General features: G+C 34.6%; 2 protein-coding genes and 1 long non-coding RNA gene across 3 annotated transcripts; 2 read left to right on the forward strand and 1 right to left on the reverse strand.

The window, feature by feature from the left end:
* LOC110269828 lies at nucleotides 8,451–9,824 on the reverse strand. The gene is made up of 2 exons (XR_002358584.1): nucleotides 8,923–9,824; nucleotides 8,451–8,770 (listed from the first exon to the last, which is right to left on the reverse strand). It is a non-coding gene; the product is annotated as an uncharacterized LOC110269828 (long non-coding RNA).
* On the forward strand, nucleotides 10,742–11,575 carry LOC107633807 (mannose/glucose-specific lectin Cramoll-like). The gene has a single exon (XM_016337407.2). It carries the CDS (start codon nucleotides 10,763–10,765, stop codon nucleotides 11,573–11,575), a length of 813 nt encoding a protein of 270 aa, XP_016192893.2. The 5' UTR covers nucleotides 10,742–10,762.
* Nucleotides 20,459–21,411, forward strand: LOC107633805 (agglutinin-2-like). Its single transcript, XM_016337406.2, has one exon. It carries the CDS (start codon nucleotides 20,489–20,491, stop codon nucleotides 21,257–21,259), a length of 771 nt encoding a protein of 256 aa, XP_016192892.1. The 5' UTR covers nucleotides 20,459–20,488; the 3' UTR covers nucleotides 21,260–21,411.

A 23,574-nucleotide genomic window follows, 5' to 3' on the forward strand; every position in this document is an offset into this window, starting at 1 on the left:
CACCTAAACAAAAAAAAAAAATGTTATTAAAATCAAAAGTATTTAATTCGAGCCTTGGAAAAAGGAAATAGAAAAGCACATATTAATTCACCCCAAGTTTTAACTAGTCTCAATATACGGGATAACATTTTTTGCAACGAAAAAGTTGTTGCAATTTGCAAACAATAACTTTGCTTGCAATTGAATACTTTTGCAGCAAAAAATGTTGCTACACATACACGTTGCTGCATTGGCTAGAATTTGTTCCTAAAGATCATTTTAACCACATTTTGATTCGCTGCCAAAAGATATAAATTTTCAGCTTCATTTCTAATCTATACTCATTGCTACAATTTTTTTTTTTTTTGCTATAGTATAGTGAATTTTATTTAGCAGCCATGTTTTGTTGCTGAATAAAGTAGAATATAAAAAAACCCTACTTAACTACTATAACATCTTTAGCAGCCACAAAATGTCTCTACAAAATGTTATAGCCCACTACAAGAGTGTACCAATTTGACAGAGACTCTTCTATCTAGTATACATGATTCGATGAAAATTGTAATCTTTTGTCTTTGCATTGATAATATAGCCTTGTAATGGCAATGCGAATTTGGTTGTATCTATTCGACATTCCTCATCTTTCTGTTGTTAGTGTCCAAGGAGACATGTACTATAGGACAAGTGACACTCAAGATCCTTGCATTATTATTTTGTTAACAGTCGGTGTTTCCAATAATTTTCCATTCATTCAATTCAAAATCTTTCCTTGAATTTCCACCCAGGTTAAGTTGCTTCGTTGTGATAATGTTGAGTTAAAATTTACCAAAAATTAAAAGGTTGAGTTAATTTAATTCAATAAGAGTTAATATCTTAACTAAAGTAGAGTAACTTTGTAATTAAATATTTTTATAAGAGGGATGAATATATAATTTCTATAAACATTAAAAAGTAAAGTTATATTTCTTATCATTGTTCAGAAGCTCAATGCCCCTTTGCCCCATTCCTCTCTGAAATTGAAAGAAAAAATAACTCAACCTGTACCCACCCGGCCCATTGACCCAGCCTCGCAGGCCCGCAGCCCGCAGCCACGCCAACCACTGCAGCCACCTCAACCCCGCAGCTCCGTCGCATGTACAGGCATCGTGTGTGGAAGGTCGGCGCCATCGCAGGAGCTTGAAGTCGTCTCCTCTGTTCGAGAGCGCTATCTCTGTGTTCACCGTGCCTCCGTCACCGTCATTGTAACCGTCACTGTCAAGAATTTCTTCGTGCTTCTCTCGCCGCCTGACATCTCTGTTCGTTCTGTCTTCATCCGTTAGCTGGAACCTTCCCTCGCCGTTGACATCTCTGTTCGCTCTGTTTGTGCTTCAGGTAGGTCTTCTCCTTTTCTCCATTTTGTAGTATTCATTTATTTGTGTATTTTAGCCTGAGTTTTGCGCTGTTCATTCTTGTGATTACTGATTCTGAAATTTCTAAGTTGTTCATGATTTTTAGTTTTGAATATCTTATCTTCTGTGACTAGGAAATAGGAGTCATTTATTTTGGTTAATTACTTAATTTTGTTCATGATTTTTGTTAGCTGGATTTTGAATTTTGTTTGCCGTGACTTGGAATCATTTTATAATATTTATTTGTGTATTCCAGCATGAGTTTTGTGCTGTTCATTCCTGTGATTACTGTTTCTGAAATTTCTGATTTGTTCATGATTTTTAGTTCTGAATATCTTATATTCTGTGACTAGGAATCATTTAATTTGGTTAATTACTTAATTTTATTCCTGATTTGTGTTAGCTGGATTTTAAATTTTGTTTATTGTAACTTAGAATTATTTTGTTTGAAATAAAAAACCCCAAGCCTTAGAGGGTAGAGAAAGAAGAAGAGGAATTGAAGGAGAGATACGTTGAATCAATCAAAATGAGATGATGCTGTTATGACATGAGGTGAAAGCTAAGTGAATTACAATGAGAAAGGAAATTACTATTATAAACTAACTAACAAAAGTTGTTAGCATGTACTCCTTCTTACTAATCTCTAGCTTTAACTAAGCTAATTATAACTAATTTGTGCTGACTCATTACTAATTATAATTAAGTAAGTCCTTACTAATATATATACATACCATAACTCCTATCATTATCTCTAATTTTCTTAGTTTTTAAGCGGTTTCTTTTTTCTTTGATCTTCATCATCTCTAAATTATACTTTCTTGAAGACTGCTGTTGCTATGCTGATTTGACCTTGATCACTAATGCTAAGTTTGTCTCTGAAGTGTAGAAAGTTTTATGAGTGTATAACCTTTGTGAAAATATCAGCCACTTGCACAATTTTTGAAATGTGGTTTATTCCGATTTCTTTGTTGTTTACATGATTTCTAAAATAATACAAGTATATCTTAAAATATTTGGACTTAGAATGTAAAATAAGATTGACAGCTAATAATACTGTACTGAAGTTATCATAGTATATTATTAGAACTTCTATTAAAGAGAATTTTAACTCACTCATCATAGTTTTTAATCAGATCAATTATTCTACTATATCTACTATACTCCTATAGTATCCTTTTATACTTGACCTAGTCACAGTCGTTAATTTGTTGATGCCTAAGACACCAAATTCGAATCAAGAAATACACATTATTTACTAATAGACTTTTTATCATTAAAATCCTTAACCTAATTTGAATCACAATAAAAAATAACTGCTATAAAATTATTTCTTTTTAAATATAAATGATAGCTTATTGTACCATTTAAGTATTTCAATACCCGTTTCAACAATTTTTAATAAGAATCTAAATTAAAGGAAGTTGGATAAATTGAGAAAACTTGTACACACTATAAGAGATTTTAGGTTTGGTCACTATTAGATATTGTAAGTTGCCAATTACTTATCTAAATAGTTTTGGATCACCAAAGCTTGAACTTCCAAAAGTCGTGTTAACATTAGACCTCCATCAACATTAGTGTAAATCTCCCATATTCTTCATAGCAAACTTAGCCTTCAGTTTCTCTCTGACATCTCTGTTCGTTCTGTCTTCATCCGTTAGCTGAAACCTTCCCTCGCCGCTGACATCTCTGTTCGTTCTGTTCGTACTTCAGGTAGGTCTTCTCCTTTTCTCCATTTTATAGTATTTATTTATTTGTGTATTCTAGCTTGAGTTTTGCGCTGTTCATTCTTGTGATTACTGATTCTGAAATTTTTAAGTTCATGATTTTTAGTTCTGAATATCTTATCTTCTGTGACTGGGAAATAGGAATAATTTATTTTGGTTAATTACTTAATTTTGTTCATAATTTTTGTTAGCTGGAATTTGAATTTTGTTTGCTGTGACTTGGAATCATTTTGTAGTATTTATTTGTGTATTCTAGCCTGAGTTTTGTGCTGTTCATTGTTTGCTTGATGTCCCTTAATTTTGTTCTGAACTGAGTTAATTGGAATTGAAGTAGGTAATTGGAATAAGAGTAGATTTAATTTTGATCAGAAACACCTTGGATGTTGTTGTGTTATTTTTTCGAACCTTTCATCTTGTTATAGTTGCTGATGTTGTGTTGTTGTTGGTGTTTTGTTTTGTTTTTTTAATTTATCTTCTTGCAATTAATTAGTGATTAAAAGAGTAAGCGTGGTGTACCAAATATTTAAAGATGATTATATGGAATTATGGAGGGCATTTGTCAGGGAGTGGCTGAATAGAAAAAAGAAAAGTAGGTAAGCAATGGTTACTTTGTTGAATTGGGACCTTGCCCAAGTAGATAGAATTTGACTTCGAAACAGTGAAATTAATATAATCCACTTATAGTAATTATATCCCAAGGACTTGGGATGATCCCCTCTGTTTGCTTGTGTTCTTCTGTTACTTGAGGATATAGCCATTTTTTGCATTTGTTTTTAGTTAATTAATTCAAAATAGCCAACATAACCCTTCAGAGAAATTGTCACTGGAGTTAATGTTGCATTCGGTCCTGCTGCATTTTGGCCTTCTTGAAAGAGATAACCTTCATGTTTAATTTTCTGAACAATTATAGGCTTCTGTTTTTCCCTCAAGTGATTTTATCGAAGCAATGAATGATGTTGTCAACACAATTACAAAACTCCAAAAGCGAGGTGAAAATCCACGCAACGGTAATTTAGACGATGACTACTTTGTTGACCCATTGGTGGTGAAGAGTAAGGGAGCTCCCAAGAAAAACTCAAAATTTAAGCAACGTAGAAGGTGTTCAAACTGCGGTGTGACAGGGCACTACAACAAAAATTGTCCTAATGTTCCTGGTAGAATCCCAAAGGAGCCGGTAGACGATGATACAAAAAAGAATATCAGCAGCCATCTTGACATCCTCACTAAGATATCTCATACTATAACTATGTTTAGAATTTCGTTGTATGGTGATTCGGCATATTGTGTTTTGGATTTATAAACTATGTTATTTTTATGCTTTTGTAACGGAAGATGACGTTTGGTTTGTGATCAACACAAAAGACATGACAGTATGAAAAATCTGCAGAAGATGGAAAAAGATAGGAACATTGGTGGTGGAACAACACCAACCTCAGCAGCTAAATCGGCTTTTACTGATCAAGTGAAAACATCAAGTCCTGGTCCCGATATCCTGGTTTGTGCATCTACAAGTAACGAAGAGTCCGGGATGAATTCCAGAACAACTGAGTCTCCTGTTGTGGCCCCTGAAACTGGAATGGCAGATTGAAGATGATTCAAATTTTAGGATGATTGGTAATTTTGTACCATTTACTAATTACCTTTGTTTTGTATAGTTTGCATTCATTAATTGATTTGACATTTATTGAACTAAGAAGATTATGTCATTTTACTCATTTACTATTAAATTTTTTAAATTTCTTTTCTTTTATGTTATCACCTTTTTCGTTTACTAAAATAGGACAACATAAGACATAGAATAAAAATACGATGTTTAAAATGTAACTGAAAAACTTGTCACGTACACTACCAAAAAATAGAGTTTAGCCACCAAATTTTAACTACGAACGCTAAATCGTGTATTCTATTTATCACCAAATTGGCTCACATTGACGTGCCATAACCGACCTGTCTTTAATAGATTTATTAAGCTATAATATTATTTCTTAAAAATATTCTAACATTAACATAAATTTTTAAAATTAAATCTAAAAATATAAAAAATTAAATTTAGATAAAATTAAAAATTATAAAGATAATTCAAATATTCTAATACTTGAGCTACTTAAAAAGATAAAATTTATTTAGCTAAAATAATATAATTTGAATAAATAATAAAAAGTTCAGTAATTTTTAAGTAAAAAAATTTTTAATAAATCTTTTAATAAAAATAAATTGGTTTATTATTTGTTAGATTTTAAAAATGACAATAAGTTAAAAAAATAATCTTTATTTATATGATTTAGTACTCACTACATATCTTTGTGAGTACTGTACTCTTAATATATACATAATTATCTTTTTTAAAAATTATTTTGCGAAATTATAAATTAAATTTTTATTTATACAATTATTCAATTGGTATATATTATTAATTAATTATCTATTAACTATTTTAAGTCATAAGAAAATTAATACTAATTAATTTATGAGTAATTACTCAACTTTTACTTCTTATATTCAACATATAATCAGCGACCCAATATTAAAAAAAAAGTCATAACAAATTCAGACATACATTATATCCAACAAACTAGCCAAATACATCTGTTTTAAAACAATATGCTTTCATTCTCACAATTAGTCATGAAAATTACATTGATCAAAAGATTGATGAAAAAATAAAACCAATTTAATAAAGAACAAGAACAAAACAGATAATAGAACATGAGAGAAGCAAGCCCTCCTAACATTTTAATTTGTACTTTGGATATCCATCCCATGAACCAGCTAACACGTTTTGAGATTATCTCACCCTACAACCATTGAAATAAAGTACTAAACACTGTTTCAAGTTTTAACTCCTTGAAGCTAAACAAAGATGCTGCATATCATCGCAGAGACAAATTCAATGGATGCCTCTCATAGCTTCTGATTCTATGGCCCCAAGTACCAAACATCACAGCTCAAGATATCAATAATTACAGCTTACTGAATGATTACCTGACAATGCATGAAAACTAGAAATTCTAAAATAAAAATACAAAAAAATTGAAAGATTTGTTACTTGTGACTATTTCAAAATGCATCTATAAAATTTTATTGTACTTGATGGCTATTGGGAAAAATGTGCATCCAAGTTTGAATGCACCCTAGGAATTATTAAAATTAATAATCTTCCATTAAAGCTTTTGGCATACAGGAATTAGAATGCAAGTCAATGGAATTAGAATATAAGGGTTTGTACTAGTATTATGACTATTATGTATGTTTTGATGCACAATTTTATAGCTTTGTAAAAGAGGAACATTATCAATAGCTTGTAAAAGCTAATTGATATTATTACAGATCCAATTATACTGCAAAATACAAACAAGAAAAAATTTAAAGCAAATAAATAATTAAGCAAACTAACGTAATCAACTATGAGTTTGATGAATAAAATAATGATAAAATATAAGAACTCATTGTATAACGTCGTGGAGGGTACAAATTGATCCACTTATGTCTATTATAACAAGTATGAGTACGTTAGAGAGCAAATTATTGATTTATTATTGATTTTTTTTTAGTTTGGTATAAGAGTCTACTCGATTTCAACTATTTTGATTTGAGGTACAATTCATTTTGAGATAAATCTATTTGAAATATGTTTTTCTTCATTATATTTTTCCATCACTAAGACTCAAGAATGATTTAAACTAACAAAACAAATGACACAAAGCAATTTCCTTACTCATATGCATTAGTATATTTGTTATTCCATGTCAAAATTGAACAAATGGTACCTTCTAATGTGCAGAGTATCACCAAAGAACACAACTTTTGTAGCAGTCACAATAACAATTGAGAGTGGCTAGAATGTTAGCTACATACACAAAGTGCAATTCCCAGCATTGCTCATGAGCTTTCCGAATATTTCCTAATATAATTTTATCATTCCACCAATAGATTAAATCCAGGCATAGTTAAGTTAGAGTAAAATACCTATTTGATGCTTAATTAAAACCTTCATAATTTAGCTCCAAAAGACATTATATTTTCATATGCTATCTGAATAAGAATTTAATAAGCACCGAAAGAACTCTAGAAGAAACAATGCAAGATGGATTCCTGTTATTGGCTCAAAATTCTAAACCACTAATACTAGCTTCTTTATTTAGATTATATCTCAAAATTCAAAACTACTAATACGGTCAAAGAAACTCATTAAGTCCTTAACTTATACACTATTAAAGGCATTAAAATTAAAAATAAAAAATAAGGCCAAAAGCTAATAAGAAAAATTAAGGCATGTAAAGCACGTTCCATAAAAAAACTATATACTAGTATTACTCTTTGAGACTGATCATATGCCAACTGCAATAAAAAATATATAAAATTAGGTGCACAATATGTTCTTTTATTGTAGATTATCATAGAAATTCAATATTAGACACTTAAGGTCATTCTTCACAATTACCTTGCTTGAAAGATATCGGATTTAGAATCATAGGTAAACAAGACATATAAATTGTGGAGCCCTGCAAGAGAATAATGCATAACAATGTGTTCCTTATTTGTTTTTGGTTAACTTGTTTGTTTGTTGTATTAATATAATGTACTCGATACATAATTCAGCCGAATTTAAGAGTCTAATAAATTCTTATAGGATAAAAAAAAGTTCTCCACATATTATTAATAAAAAATCAATTAAATTGTGACTCATGTTTTTAATAATTTATGACATAAATTTTCCTATTTTATTTTTTCAATTCAATTAAATGCCAAACCAATTGCCATCGTAAGGATTCAGGAGCATTAGTTTCATACTTTCATTTCATGTGTCCAGCCGTCCAGTTGTTCTTTTGATAATTTTTTTTCTTTTAATAAAAAATACTTTTATATAATTAATTAATTATAGAAGTATTTGAATATAATTTGTAAAACAAGTATTTATTAAAAAGTAATTATTCATATCAACATAATTAATGTGATACTGAGAAAATCTTCTTTTTAAACAAATTATCATTTTTTAATTGAGTGATCTTTTCTATTTATATAATAAAATAGAACAAATTAATGGCATCTTAAAATTAATTAAAGATAGCCTTTTAATTCATTTACATCCCAACAACCATGATCGATAATTCGATATAGCTAAAACAATAAAAAAGCTAAGGTAGAAACACAACTCAAAAACTGACTAATTGAATAGAGTTCATTATTAAAATCATAGAAAATCACAGAAAATCAAAAACATAAAAGAAATCATCATCCAAAAAGTAGTGCTCTTCCCATTGGATTGGAACAAGAAGGCATGCAGAAGTTTACTATGTTGACATCATAATCTATACATAAGATAGATTAGAGATTTTAAGAAAACTGGCTAGCATAGTTGTCCTTGACATGAATCTATACAATATTCCAAACTAACAATCAAATCACCAGGAAGAACCTTCCTCTATTCATGAATTGAAACAAGAATGACATGCATTGACAAACTTACTCACATCAACATGAGACAACAACAAATAACAAAGCTACTTTACTTTAAGGTACATAAGACAATGATGACAAAAAACAGAGAGACAAACATTACCTTTGAAGCAAGCAAGCATGTTTGGAACTCAAATTTGGTTGCATTTTCTTTTTCCTTCCCTTGGGACCTTGTATGCAATGGCTTTGTTGCAGGGGATGCCAGGAAAAAGAGAGACCCTAAACCAATCATCGAAGCCACGATTTATGCTGTACATGTTCATGCTAAGGACCTTCCAATCTAAGAAATCACACTCCATTGGGGACCTCACAGATCTATGCGGGATCCGGGAGGGATGGGATACAACCTTCTTCACAATGACTTGAAGAACCAACACGCACAGGACTGGGTCCTGTCTTCGTTCCTTTGCAAAGCCAGGTAACATAACGAGAAATGTGCCTTTGCCATCAAGATCAACAAGCACAGACCTTTCCTCATGATTGAAGGATGGCATTCTATCTAAGCAGCCTTAAAGTCTTTGGAAGATAACAGACACCCAATTCATCCACCTGGAAAGCACACATCAAGTATTTTTCTCCAATGTATTTGCATGAAAGTGCCAGGTATTTTCCAGGATAAAACAAGTCTGTAACAATAGCAATACCAATACGAATAATAATACTCAGGAGTAAACAACATGAAGATGCAGGAAATTACCTGATACCTGGAGTACACATACTTGGAAGAAAGGACCGACGCTGGCCACCCACTTGGACACAAAAAAGAACGCGTAAAATTATTGCCACCCTCACTGGTCCAATGTGAGTTATAGGTGTCATAAGAGTAGATGAAAACTCTTCCATCTTCAAAACAGATTTGGAGGTATAGCTTACCATAGAAATACATGTGATCAAGTAAGGAATGTGAGTGTTGGTCAGGATGATCAGGGGCCCAAACCTTGGTCGCAGCGCATAAAACCCAAAAATTCGGAGGACTAGCCTTATGTACGAGATGATCGAGACCACACATCCTTATAAAATAACAAACACTTCAGATTTTGTGAAGAGCATAGAACCCGGTATCAATAACTTTGAAAAATCATCTATTGGATTCGACTCCTCCACCTCCTTGTCAAGGTCTAGTTCGTAGACTTTTTTGGAAGGATAGCAAGGATCATCACAATAATAATCAAGTACGGACAAATATTTGAAACTTCCAACGAGATGAATCTTGGAATCCAACTCCAAAGCGTGCATGCGACCCAGTGGAAGATCCACGCTGAAATTAAAGGAAACAGAGACAGATTTTCCCAAACCACAGCCTCCTCCTCCACCTTCTTGGGTTGATGCTGCAGATCTTTGTATGCATTAGTACCATAAGGCATCGTTGATTCTTTCCCGCCGCTATACCTTCCTTCTCAATCAACGCAATTAACTGCCTCAAAAAAGGAGACAAACGAACAAAACTTAGTTGACACTCAATTAACAAGGCACTACAATGAAAATTAAAATTGAGAATTCATAAGAATGTGCAAAGGTAACGTCGTTTTGTAGGACGGAGACGGCACGACAGACGGAGAGAATGGGGCACCCAATGAGGCGGTTATACTCGGGTGGTGACGACGGCGACGGAACGGGTGAGGAGATGCAGAAAATTATGGTTCATTTTCTGGGAGCATGATTTGGGGAAGAAACAAAAATTGGGTTTTTAATAGTTTAGTAAATTATATAATTACTCACTTTGGGTTATAATTTAATTACCAATAATTTAACTATAGTTAACATAACTACTAATTAAAGAGTAACACGTCATAGAAGGTAATGTACATGTTATTATAGGAAGGAGAGTAGAATTTACGATATATATAATCAACTGCTAAATAACTCCCAATCGAATTAACACACTAATATTTCTAATTCATTTTCCTATTTAGTTTCCACACAACCAGCGTGGAGTGTAATGAATTGTTAATTTCTTTCCGCGCTCATAGAAAATGTAAATGCTTTTTCTCCTATGAGAAACAAGACAATGGAAGCTTTATGCAAAAGTCAAAATGACATTGTTGAAGTCACCATTATTTATCCAACGTTATTATTACTAGGTCAAGTGGTCAACTACTAAGCGTTCATTTGGCTTCGTCTAGTCTATTGAATTAGAAACAAAAACTCTATAAATATATATAGTGGGTATAACACTTTGACATTATCCAAATATCGATTATCTTAATTAGCATGTTTATTGAAGCCATGTCCTTATACAAATCAAAGCCCGTTTTCTTGATCCTCATTCCTCTTCTCATGCTGCACCGCAATTTAAGGACTAGTTTCGAATTCTCAGACTTTTCTAGTCCATACAGAAACGAACTCTTCATCTTCCAAGGTGATGCCTCTGCATCATCCAACGGTTCCATTCAACTCACGAAGATCGAAAACGGTAAACCAATCCCTAACAGTGTTGGTAGAGTCTCTTATGGCCTACCAGTGCGCCTCTGGGACTTGAAAACCCAGAAGCTAGCAAGCTTCACCACTAGCTTCTCTTTTCTTGTGTCACCAAATGGCGGAGACGGAATCTCATTCTTCATGGCACCTTTTCATTCTCCAATCCCCAAAGATTCACAAGGTGGATACCTTGGTCTCTTCAATCCCGACGCTTCACTAGCTCCCTTCTTCAGAGATCCTACGGTTGCTGTAGAATTCGACACGTTTTCCAATCCATGGGATCCTGCGTTTGCGCACATCGGCATTGATGTGAACTCCATTGTTTCCGTAACTAGTGTGCCATGGCTGAATGGGGTTGAGGGTTTGAACACTACAGTATTTGCCACTGTAAGCTATGAGGCAGTAACACAAAATTTAAGCGTGGTGGTGAGTTACTACAGTGGAAGCGTTCTTGGTGGGACTACGGTGAACGCCTCACTGTCGCATGTGATTGATTTGAGGAACGTTCTGCCGGAAAGGGTAAGCGTTGGATTCTCCGGTGCCACGGGACAGTTTGTTGAAGTAAACAATATTCTTTCTTGGAGTTTCAGTTCTGCCTTCTATTAGGCAATAATAATAAAACAAATAAGTTACTCCAAATTATGTATGGATGGAGGAGGCCCCAGGTCATGTAACAAATTTGGCCATGTGCGACATACTGGCTCCAATTGAATGAACATTTCCATTTCCAGTAAAAAAAAAACTAATTTTAATATAAGTCTAACATAATTGTAAATAAAAGGTTAATTGAATGTGAGGTAGTGACTACACAGCACGCAACGATAAACTTGAGTGCAAAACAGCTAATGAGCGAGCGAGATTAGAGATACGAGTGAGTGCAACAACAACACCAGTCATGAAAGAGGTGAGAGAGCTTGAGTTTGAGAGAGAGAGAGTAAAAAAAAAGACAATGACAATGAAAGGGGAGAACTAAGCCAGCAAGGAAAAGCAAAAGAAGTCCACTGCAAAAACAAAAAAAACGGGGAAGAAATAGAGGAAGGGGAGCAAGCAGGCAACGAAAACAGTATCCTCTACGAGATCACGAACACAGAAAAGGAAGACAAAGCAAGCTTGGGAAGGAAATGGAAAAAACAGGCCAGAACCGGGACGGGTAAAATAGAGCCAAAGAAAGAAATAGAGAATAGAGCCCAGAAAAGAAAGATAAGCATGATGGAGGACATGGAGATAGAAGACGAAGCATCACTGCAAAAGAAGAAAACAACAACAAGCAACCAGGGAACGGCAGAGGCTGCTGAGCAGCCCTGCCGAGATCCATGAGGATGTTAAGTTGGAATTGCCGTGGGCTTGGGAACCCATGGGCAATGAGAGCTCTTACCAAGCTCATCCAACAAAAAGCTCCCAACCTTGTTTTTCTGATGGAAACAAGGAAGAAGGCAGATGAGATTATGAGACTGAGACACAAAGGAGGTCTACAAAATGTGATTGGAGTTGATTGTAGCGGTGAAGGAAGACAAAGAGGGGGTGGGCTTGCTGTTTTGTGGGAAAGCTCAATTGAGGTAAAGCTTCTATCAATGTCAACAAACCATATAGATATGGAAGTGAAGAGGGAAGGGGAGACAAACTGCTGGAGGGCAACTGGCTTCTATGGTTGGCCGGAGATCCAAAATAAAAAATTAAGTTGGGACCTCCTTAATGATCTGGGACAAAATTCAAACACTCCATGGGTAGTGTTTGGTGACTTTAACCAGGTGTTATGCCAAAAAGAAAAGCAAGGTGGAAATCCAATTACTCTGTCTCAGATCAAAGACTTTCAAGAGGCTGTCCAATCTAGTGAACTCCTGGACCTGGGCTACATGGGACACCCCTTTACCTGGTCAAATGGACAAGCAGGGCAGAGAAACATTCAAGAACGTTTAGACAGAGCAATGGCAAATCTGGATTGGAAAGAGAAGTTTCCAAAAACAACAGTCCAACACCTTCCAAGATACAAATCCGATCATAGCCCCATTCTCATAGACCTAAATGGGGAGGTGGGGAAAAGGCGAAAACAACACCGTAAATTCAAATTTGAAGAATTATGGTTAACAAATGAAGATTGCGGGAACATCATAGAAGAAGCCTGGAAAAATAGCAATGGGGGGATTCAAGGAAAACTAAAGGTTTGCGCTGAAAAGCTGGAAATCTGGGGGAGAGAAACTTTTGGAGATATCCCAAAACGGATACGAAAAGCACAAGAAGAAATAAACAGCATCAATGAATCACCACAAACTGATGAAGTAGTAAAGAGAGGCAGGGAATTGGAATCAGAATTAGATGAGCTTCTGAGGATAGACGAGATCCGATGGTGCCAAAGGTCCCGGGTGAGCTGGCTAAAATATGGAGACAAGAATACTAGTTTCTTCCACCAAAAAGTCACCCAACGGAAGAAGAGGAACCGGATTGACTCAATTGTAGATGATCGAGGAGTTAAACATGAAGATGAGGAGCAGATTGAGGAGATCATGAGAGGTTTTTTCGAGACCCTTTTCACCTCGGAAGAAACTAGAGATATCAAAGAAACGGTAGAAGTGGTCAAAGGGAGGATTAAGGAAGACATGTTCGAATTTCTCAATGCTGATTTTTCTAGAGAAGAAGTCTATCAAGCTCTCCAACAAATGCACCCTACAAAAGCTCCTGGCCCAGACGGAATGCTCGCAATCTTTTACCAAAAGATGTGGAAGAAGGTGGGGGAGGAAGTAACCGATGCTGTCCTAAAAATTCTGAATGAAGAAGGAGACCCAACACCGATAAACCAAACCTACATTTGCATGATTCCAAAAGTAGCGAAGCCCAGGCACACAAGAGATTTCCGGCCTATATCCCTATGCAATGTCATCCTCAAGCTTGTGACCAAGACGATGGCTAATAGATTAAAAGCAATCCTCCCCCAAATTGTCGGGGAAAACCAAAGTGCTTTCGTCCCCGGGAGACTCATAACTGACAATGGCTTGATTGCCTTTGAAATTTTTCATTACATGAAAAAGAAAACAGTGGGAAAGAGAGGTTATGTGGGGTTAAAGCTCGACATGGAGAAAGCATATGACCGGGTGGAGTGGAATTTCCTTAGAGAAGTCCTCATTTCTATGGGATTCCCAAGTAGATGGACGAATACGATTTGGAATTGCATCAGTTCAACATCCTTCTCCATCCTCCTCAACGGTATTCCCACTAAATCTTTCACTCCGACTAGAGGCTTGAGGCAAGGGGATCCACTATCCCCGTACCTTTTCATTCTTTGCGCTGAAGTACTTTCCGGATTACTTAGTACAGCTCAGAACAGAAGTTTGATACATGGGATCAGAATTTCGAGGAATGGGCTAGAGATTAATCACTTATTCTTCGCGGATGACAGCATACTATTTACTAGAGCCTCGGACCAGGACATCCAGGAAACAAAAGATGCTTTGACTACATACCAACAAGCTTCAGGGCAACGCATAAACTTGGCAAAATCCGAGTTTTCTTTTAGCCAAAACGTACCAACAACCAGACAAAGGCTTATCCAAGAACGGATGGGAATAAAGGCTGTGGAAAGACACTCGAAGTACTTGGGGCTTCCAACATTTGTGGGGAGATCCAAAAAACAAGTGTTTGAGTTTGTCCAAGAAAGGGTGTGGAAAAAGCTAAAAGGGTGGAAGGAGAGATTCTTGTCCAAGGCAGGAAAGGAGGTGCTAATAAAAGCTGTAGTCCAATCTATTCCTACCTACATCATGGGGTGCTTTAGGCTACCAAATAGCCTATGCCATCATATAGAGTCAATGATAAACAGATTTTATTGGGGTGCTAAAAATGGAGAGAGAAAAATTCATTGGGTGAAATGGGACAAACTCTGTCAACCAAAACAGAATGGGGGACTGGGTTTCAGGGACATAGAAGCATTTAACTCAGCCCTCCTGGCAAAGCAAGGTTGGAGACTTATGAAGAGCCCAGAATCACTAGCAGCCAGGACAATCGGCAGCAGGTACTTCAATAGGAGGAATTTTCTGAATGCAGGAGTTGGGTTCTCCCCCAGTTTTACATGGCGAAGCATCTGGCAAGCAAAGGGTGTTGTGGAGATAGGAGGCTGTTGGAGAACTGGAGACGGAAAAATGATCAAGATTTGGAAGGATCCCTGGCTCCCCAAACAGAACGGTTCCAGAATATGGTCTCCCCCAAAAATTTTAGACCCTAACGCTACTGTAGAGACACTGATAAGGGAAGAAGAAAAGGCCTGGAATACAGATCTTATTAACCAGATCTTTGCCCCATTTGAAGCCAGACAAATTCAAGAAATTCCAATCCCAAGATCAAAGCAGACAGATACTTTTATATGGAAAAAGGCAAGAGACGGAATGTTCAGAGTCAAATTAGCCTACCACCAAATTAAAGCTCAAAACAGACACCAATCTAGCAACAACTATGAAGAACAGAGAGAGGACAATACCTGGAAGGAGTTATGGAAGACCAAGGCACATCCAAGGACACTCAACTTTATCTGGAGGCTGCTACATAAGTCCCTGCCAACTAAGAAGAATCTGAGCAGAAAGGGGGCTAGGTGCATACCCACTTGCATGCGCTGTTGGGAAAGTGAGGAAACCGAAGAGCATCTGATCAGGCAATGCGACTTTGCGAGAAGATTCTGGTTTGCCTCACCCCTAAATCTGAGAACTGAGCAAGAAGAGGGTTTAACACTAAGAAAATGGTTTCTTGATATTCTAGGAAAACTCCAACTGAAAGAGAAGGGATTTTTCTGTACCTTAATTCACCAATTATGGAAAGCCAGGAACCAACTCGTGTTTGAAAACAAAGAGCGGCCAATTATAGAGGAAATTGAAACTGCAACCAGAGTGTTCAAAGAGCACTGGAAGGCACAGAAGAAAGAAGAAGAATTCCGCACTGCTCAGGTAGATAATCGACCTCATCAACAAATTTGGGAAGCACCTCCTAATTCGATGGTGAAGATTAATGTGGATGCTGCAAAAGACAGGGACAATAAAGGAGGGGTAGGTGTGGTTGCTAGAAATTGTTGGGGCCAAATAATGGCAGCGGCAACCTGGTCTTTACCTTTTCCTTTGGAAGCCCACGAAGCAGAGGCATATGCAGTTCAATGGGGGATAAATTTTGCTTCAGAGTGTTGTTTCACGGAGATTATTGTTGAAAGTGACAATTTAGAGGTTGTGAAAGCGTTAAAACATGGAAGAATCTCAGACTCTTATTTTGGATCATTCATTACTGATGCCTTGGATTTATGCAAGAAATTTAGATTAGTTTCCTTTAGTCATGTGAAAAGAAATGGAAATAAAGTAGCCCATGAGTTAGCCCAATTGGCAATTACCACTCCAAATTATGTATGGATGGAGGAGGCCCCAGGTCATGTAACAAATTTGGCCATGTGCGACATACTGGCTCCAATTGAATGAACATTTCCATTTCCAGTAAAAAAAAAACTAATTTTAATATAAGTCTAACATAATTGTAAATAAAAGGTTAATTGAATGTGAGGTAGTGACTACACAGCACGCAACGACAAACTTGAGTGCAAAACAGCTAATGAGCGAGCGAGATTAGAGATACGAGTGAGTGCAACAACAACACCAGTCATGAAAGAGGTGAGAGAGCTTGAGTTTGAGAGAGAGAGTAAAAAAAAAGAGACTCAAGAGAAGAGGGACATCGAGAGTAAATTAGAGCATTAGAGGAAAGTTGTGACATGCGGTTTTTGAATTTTTTTTATATTTTGTTTAAATTTGAACAATGACTAAGAGAAGGGGGTTAAATCTAAACTACTTTTTTTGCAGAGATATTTTTATTTTTGTCTCATAACAAGTTAAGATATATTTTTTATTTTGTTTCCTGAGAACTAGAATCAGAAAAGAAGCAGAGAAGAAGAATTGATACCAGATATATTCTGGTTCAACTACTAGGCGCAATGTAGCTTACATTCAGTCTCCATCATAACAGTGATAGAATTTCACTATCTTTTTCAAGATTACAAACACCAATGCTTTCCTAGGATCTACCCAATCTTATTTGGGACAAATTTATATTCTAACCTCAATATGAATTTGACTTGGACTCAAACTAAGCTTTCAACAACAAAATGCTAACCCAACTTGTAAGGGAATCTCCACAGATCATGACACACAACAGAAAGATGTACAAAGAAACTTTGAGACATCTATGGCTTTTTCTCTAATATTGCTTACTGTCTTTTACCTCTCACTGGCTTTTTCTTACAAATCTCACCATGTTTGTCTTTTACCATGAGACTCATACAACAATACTAAGAAAAAGAAACTAAATGAACTTCATTGAAGGAGAAGAACTCAGGAAGCTTTAGGGTAGCTATGAGAACTCTGTGCTTTTTCACTTTTTCTCCTTAATCTCAACCTTTGGTCGTTCACCCTTAATATATAAGGGGAAGCTTCCAAGGTTGAAACCGGTTCAACCAACCCAACAACTTATTCTCCAACCTTAGAGTAGCAGCGATTCGAATAGAGAGGAGAGAGAGGGAAACCAAACCTGCTTGCATGTACCTCTCTCATCCTTTTTCATGCATCTTCTTCAATCTTGGTCATTGATCTTGACTTTGGCCCCAAAAATTAATTCTCAGCGTTGATGAACATCTGACCCAGGACAACTTCATGATTTTCATTTTTGCTTCTTCCTTCTTGATACTCAGAGGCTATCTTCTTCTTTGTGGCACTAAAACGGAAATAAGCTTTTTACAAAGATAGATTTGCTTCCTGACCGAGGCCGATCTTTTTCTTTTTTGGAAACAAATCTTTAAACTTTTTTTCAAATCTTTCCTTCTGTGATAAAGATCTTTCTTAACCTTTTTTCATAGACTTTTCTTCTGAGACTTCATTTTTCTTCTATCTTCTTCTTGAGTGATAGATGTGACCGAAAGCAAGAGAGAAGAGAAAGAAGAAAGAGAAAAGAAAAGCTCTCGGTGAAAGCTTTCAATACAAATTAAATTGAATTGAATTGGGAGTTTCTGTTACCAAGGAGTGTAGTGACGTGTGAAGTTTTTAATGTAATTAAATCAAATTGAATTTTATCTTTCAGTTATCAAGACATGCAGTCACTTCTTAGACTTTTGGTTACTTGAGAAAGTTTCTTGTGATCACCGAATGGTTTATGAACGTTTTGGGCCACTTTGAGTTTTTTTGCCTTTTAATTGTTTAGCCACTTGAAGTGAATAATTATTATTGGGCTAAACTTGTTTAGTAATCAAACTGAACTTTCATCACTTGGGTCAAGAAACAATTTTATTTTTCTTCCTGCACACTAATGAAAATATCAAACAAACTATTGGAAGCATTTTGAACATTTAATAATATTTTAATAATTTCTTAATTTATATTTTAATAATATTTTATCATCATTTCAGTTTTTCAAACTCAACAATCTCTCTCTTGATGGCAAACATTATTAAACTGAGCTGAAAGAGTTAGGGTAAAAAATTTTCCTTTGAAGATGTGCCGAAATCTCCCATTTTTTTGTTCAATGTGCTCCCTTTTAATGTGTGCCTAATTTACAAAAATATTCACAGAAACGACACCCTGTATGCAAGCTCTAAAGAATTTCTAATATAAAGATTTTAAAAAAAATAGAACCTTTAGGATAGTGCCAGATTTTCATCAAGAAAAATTTAGCAAACACCTTAATAAAATTCTACAATCCAGACAGTACATATACACTTAAGTAAATAAGTTTATCAATAAAAATCAAGGTTCAAGTTGAAATTAATCCTCTAACATAAAAATGTTCAAAATAGTGAGCCAAATTAGAGTACAAAATAGAACACAAATATGAATCAGAGTGCTCAAAGTATATCAAAACAAGGCAGTTAAATTGCTGAAACAAAACAGTTTTAATTTAGTCCTTTTTTTTCTCTTTTTTTTTTTTATTTTTCTCCTCTTTTTGTCATCAAGAAGGAATCTACAAGCACAAAAGATTAAATAATACAATCCATAATGATTCATGCATAAAACAGACAGTATCAAATTTAAGTTTAGTATAGTCATCCAAGTCAAATGAAAAATAGTTTAGTTAAGTCAAAAAGAGCAAACTAAAGAAGTATTCAGCAGCGCAACAAGAAACAAACTTAGGCATAAAAAGATTCAGTATCAGATTCTATAATATCTTTTTTCTTTCTCGAAATGAGCTATGTCCTCATCAAAAGAGTCCAAATACTTAAGAAGCAAATTTACCTTTTCATAAAATTTTACCAAAGTCTTTTCATTTTTCAATGTACCTTCCTAACGTCTTTGTAGGATTTCACCACCAGTTTGGATATGGTTGAAAACTCTAAAAAAATATTTTTGGTAAATAGTTGAGAGAGGATAATAAAAGTTATTTTTTGTTATAGAAGTGAAAGGTTTTAGTATATACATGTGTGTGCGCGCATGTGAATCTGTGTATTAGTGATTTGTATAGACTATAGAGTGAAAAATGTATATAATAGTAAATTATTCATCTTTAGTGTATTTTGTAATGTTTATTGTCAAAAATATAACTTGAGTAGACTTTTTAGTAGCTAAATTTATTGCATATTTATAAATAGAAATTAGGAATCCTACCTGACATAGTTAGTTAGAGAGTATGATTAGGTGAATAAGTTAGTGACTCTGAATTATTACATATAGCTTCTATATAAACATCTTGTAAAACTAATGCACTCACTAGTTGAGTATTTTTCAATTTTCGTATACTCCTATTTCTCTCATTCTCTCTCAACACATTCTCTCTCATCTTGTTTCATCATAGATGAAGCTTGATGCTTTCTCTCTAATTTTTACACCCTTTATTTTTGGATTTGTAATAGAACTTGATGAGAGAATGATCTTCTCTCTAGTGTGTTTTTATAATTATCAAAATTTAAGAGATCTAATTAAAAAAATAAAAATTAGTGCAAAGATTTAATTAAAAAATATAAAAATTTAATTAAAAATTTAATAAAATTAATTAGTAGAATAATTAAACTTTTTAAATTTATTTATTATAAAATGTAATTTGACAAAAATTACTCATTTTAAAATCTAAAAACTACACATCCAACTAACCATTAAATGATGTGATTGTTATAACTTATAAGACATCTTATTACTTACTGTGTTAATCATATGTTCTAAAATAAACTTTGGTCAAACAAAAATTATCTTTAATTCATGACGTCATATGTCTATATATTCAATCAATTTTAACTTTTATATTGCCAAGCTTGATTGTAGGCAATAAGAATATGATGCTAATTAATATTGCCAAAATCTCATTGTTTTGATCACCCTTTACATTTTTGTCTAAGCGCTAACTACCGCCTCATGTGCTCTATGCAAGTCATTTGGCTTCTTCATATAACATTTGATTTTTCTTTATTTATTTATTTTTGGCAGGCTTTGAGAGTTGAGAGCTCCTTATATATACCTTAGTAATACATTGCTATTATCACAAATCCACAACAATAACAAACTCAATTAGAATAATTAATCATATATAACCATGGCCATTATTACCCACATTAATTCATGGATTCAAATAATGACCATTGCATTCCTTATGCTAATCCACAATGTGAATTCAGCATCATTCACATTCCCAAACTTTTGGTCACCCACAAAGGACATTGTCTTCGAGGGTGATGCCGATTACTCAAACGGCGGTTTAACTCTCACAAAGATTGTAAACAGTGCTCCCATTGGCAACAGTGCCGGCCGAGCCTCCTATTCTTCCCCCGTGCGCCTCTGGGACGCCAACACCGGCAACCTCGCCGCTTTCACCACCACCTTCTCCTTCACCGTGGAACCATTCCTCTATAAACCCTTCGGTGATGGCATCGCCTTCTTCATTGCGCCCTTCGTATCAGAGCTGCCCAAAAATTCAAGTGGCGGATACCTAGGGCTCTTTAACGCCGACACTGCTTTGAATTCCTACAAAAATCAAATAGTTGGTGTTGAGTTTGATTCGTTTAGCAATGCATGGGACCCTAACACTGCTCATATTGGGATTGATGTGAATTCCATTGCTTCAGTAACAACAACGCCATGGCAACCGGGGAATGTTGCATCTGCCACAATTGATTATGAGCCTGTAAGCACAAACTTAAGCGTTTCTGTGAGATATTTGAATGGGAGTTCGAGTAGTATTTCGTTTGTGATTGATTTGAGGACTGTGCTGCCTGAATGGGTTAAGGTTGGATTCTCTGGTTCAACTGGACAAGTTGTTGAAGTACACAGGATTCTTTCCTGGTCTTTCAATTCAACTTTCTACTAGCTGCCTTTGAAGCATCATCTTTTCTATCTTTTGTTATTATTGTTTGTGGTCTTTATTTATGTCTTCACTATCATTCAATGTTGAAAGTAAGTCTATTAAACTTGGCATTTCTACTTCTATCAAATTGAATGACATTGCTGTAATGCCCTGAAAAGTAGGACTGTGAATCGTTATAATTGCACGTCGCGTGCTTATATTAGCTTCTTCTTCATCATTTATAATTCTTCACATTTAACCAGTTCTGCAATAAAAAAGAAATAAAAGAGTTGGGTACGTGAAGAATTGAAGATAGTTAAGCTATTGAAACACTTCATGATATATAGTGAGGTGATGATCAACATTTACTATTATATTTGTCTTATACCTAAATTTAATATAATTCATTTTCTATTTTTTTTTAAACTGAAAATGTTGGCTTCTTTTATTCCTATTATTCTCTTACGATTTCAACTTGTTAAAAAGTTTCAACGTAACTAGGTTATGTGTTAATTGGTTCGCATATCCGCCTAATAAGCTTTCGTTTTTTAGGGGGGAAAAAAAACTTATAGTTTGGTAATATTAGTGGTGTCAAAAATCTCCCGTAAGCGGGGATTTTCGCGGAGACCGTCTCGAATGGGGTTCCAATGGTGGAAAAAATTTTTTCACAGGAATAGAGATGAGGAGCAAAATTTCTCCAAGACAGGTGTAAAGACCTGAGTGGGGATTTCTGCCCATCCCCGATAATTTTTCAAATGTTTGAAATTTCTTAAATAACATTACTTTATTTTTAATATAGAAAATCTTTTTAGTAATTTCACCAATTAAAAAATCCTAACCCTATTATTCAGTCTTCCCTATTTACTGTGTTGTTTGCTGCGCCATCTACTTTCTATTCCCAGTCCCAACTCTCTTCCATCTCCACTTTATTCAAACTGCAAAGTTCCCACAGCACCATACGCCGTTCTCTCCCACAGTCCCAACTCTCTTCAGTCTCCACTTGGTCTCACAGCATCAAATTTTTACTTAATGTGTAAAATTCTTATTTATGATGTATGTTAACATATTTATATTTGTGTTATTTTAACAGAGAACATGGAGATATTTGTTGGAAGCTATATAGAGTATGCTGGCCATCAAAGAATACTTGATGTTAAAGACTATATCTTTTTGTTTTTTTAGAATGAAAGTTATATTTTAAAATTTTATTTTATGGACTATAATTTGCTATGTTGTATTTCTGGACTTATAATCTTGGATAAGATATGTTTGTGTGTTTGTAATAGTATTTTGTAGTTTATTTTTTATTTTTTTGATATTTTTTAACATTACCTTTTTTTTATGAAGTTACCTTTTTAAATTTTTAATCCAATTAAATTATTTAATTTTTTCTTGAAGCTAAGTAATAATTAATATTTATAATATCTCACATGGTCTAAAATAAAAATTTGATCATTTTCATCTCTTAAATTAGTTTTAAAATTGAATTAAATCCACTTAATTTCTTATATATGAATATCTTGTTTAGTTTACGAGTATGTTACAAGGTTCCGTTAGAGACGCCTGCTTTTCTTTTAGGTCTAAAAGATTAGACTTAAAAGGTTGCATAAAAACCTGCAACTTAAAAAAACCATTTTAGGTTTTTTTTTTTTTTTGGGTCAACTCATCAGGCAAACCATTTAAATCTCGGAGGATGTTAACGATTTAAGAGATGTGAAAGGTAATTATTGGCATAATGAAGAGTTCAACACAGACACTACAAATATCATTCTCTAATGCAAACTCCAAACGATTCCAAGTTAATTAAATACTAAAGTTGTCAAGGTAAAGCTAAGTAATATATTCACAAGAACTGCATGCTAGTACTCTGAATAGCATTAGTTATCACAATTAAGACTGCTTTTTCTTTTGTAACCACGTACCATACATGATGACTTGGTGAGCTCATCACTTGTATCTTCCCGTTGCCTGAGTTACTTAGTTTCTTAATTTCATGACTATACGTTTGGCCAACATATGCTTGTCCTATTCAATATTCTCATCCTCATGTCTTCACAAACAAAGTGCAGGCCGTAAAGTTTGTTGATCAGGTCAAGCTATGTTTAAAATTAATCGAGAGAGAGTATCTCTTCCAATAAACAAACAAAACTAAAGAAAAGAACCCTCAAGATTCGAAATATTGTTATAATTATTAGTTGGCTAAATAACCAACTTTGCTTCTGTCACTCTCCGTGTTTATAAACACTACCTGGGGTTTGGGGTTGGGTTGTCGCTAGTGATCAAGTACTAGGGACATTTCAACATATGACAATCATAATTTAATACTACTAATTGAAGCA

This window comes from Arachis ipaensis, chromosome B03 (genome assembly GCF_000816755.2).
Source record: "Arachis ipaensis cultivar K30076 chromosome B03, Araip1.1, whole genome shotgun sequence".
NCBI lineage: Eukaryota > Viridiplantae > Streptophyta > Magnoliopsida > Fabales > Fabaceae > Arachis > Arachis ipaensis.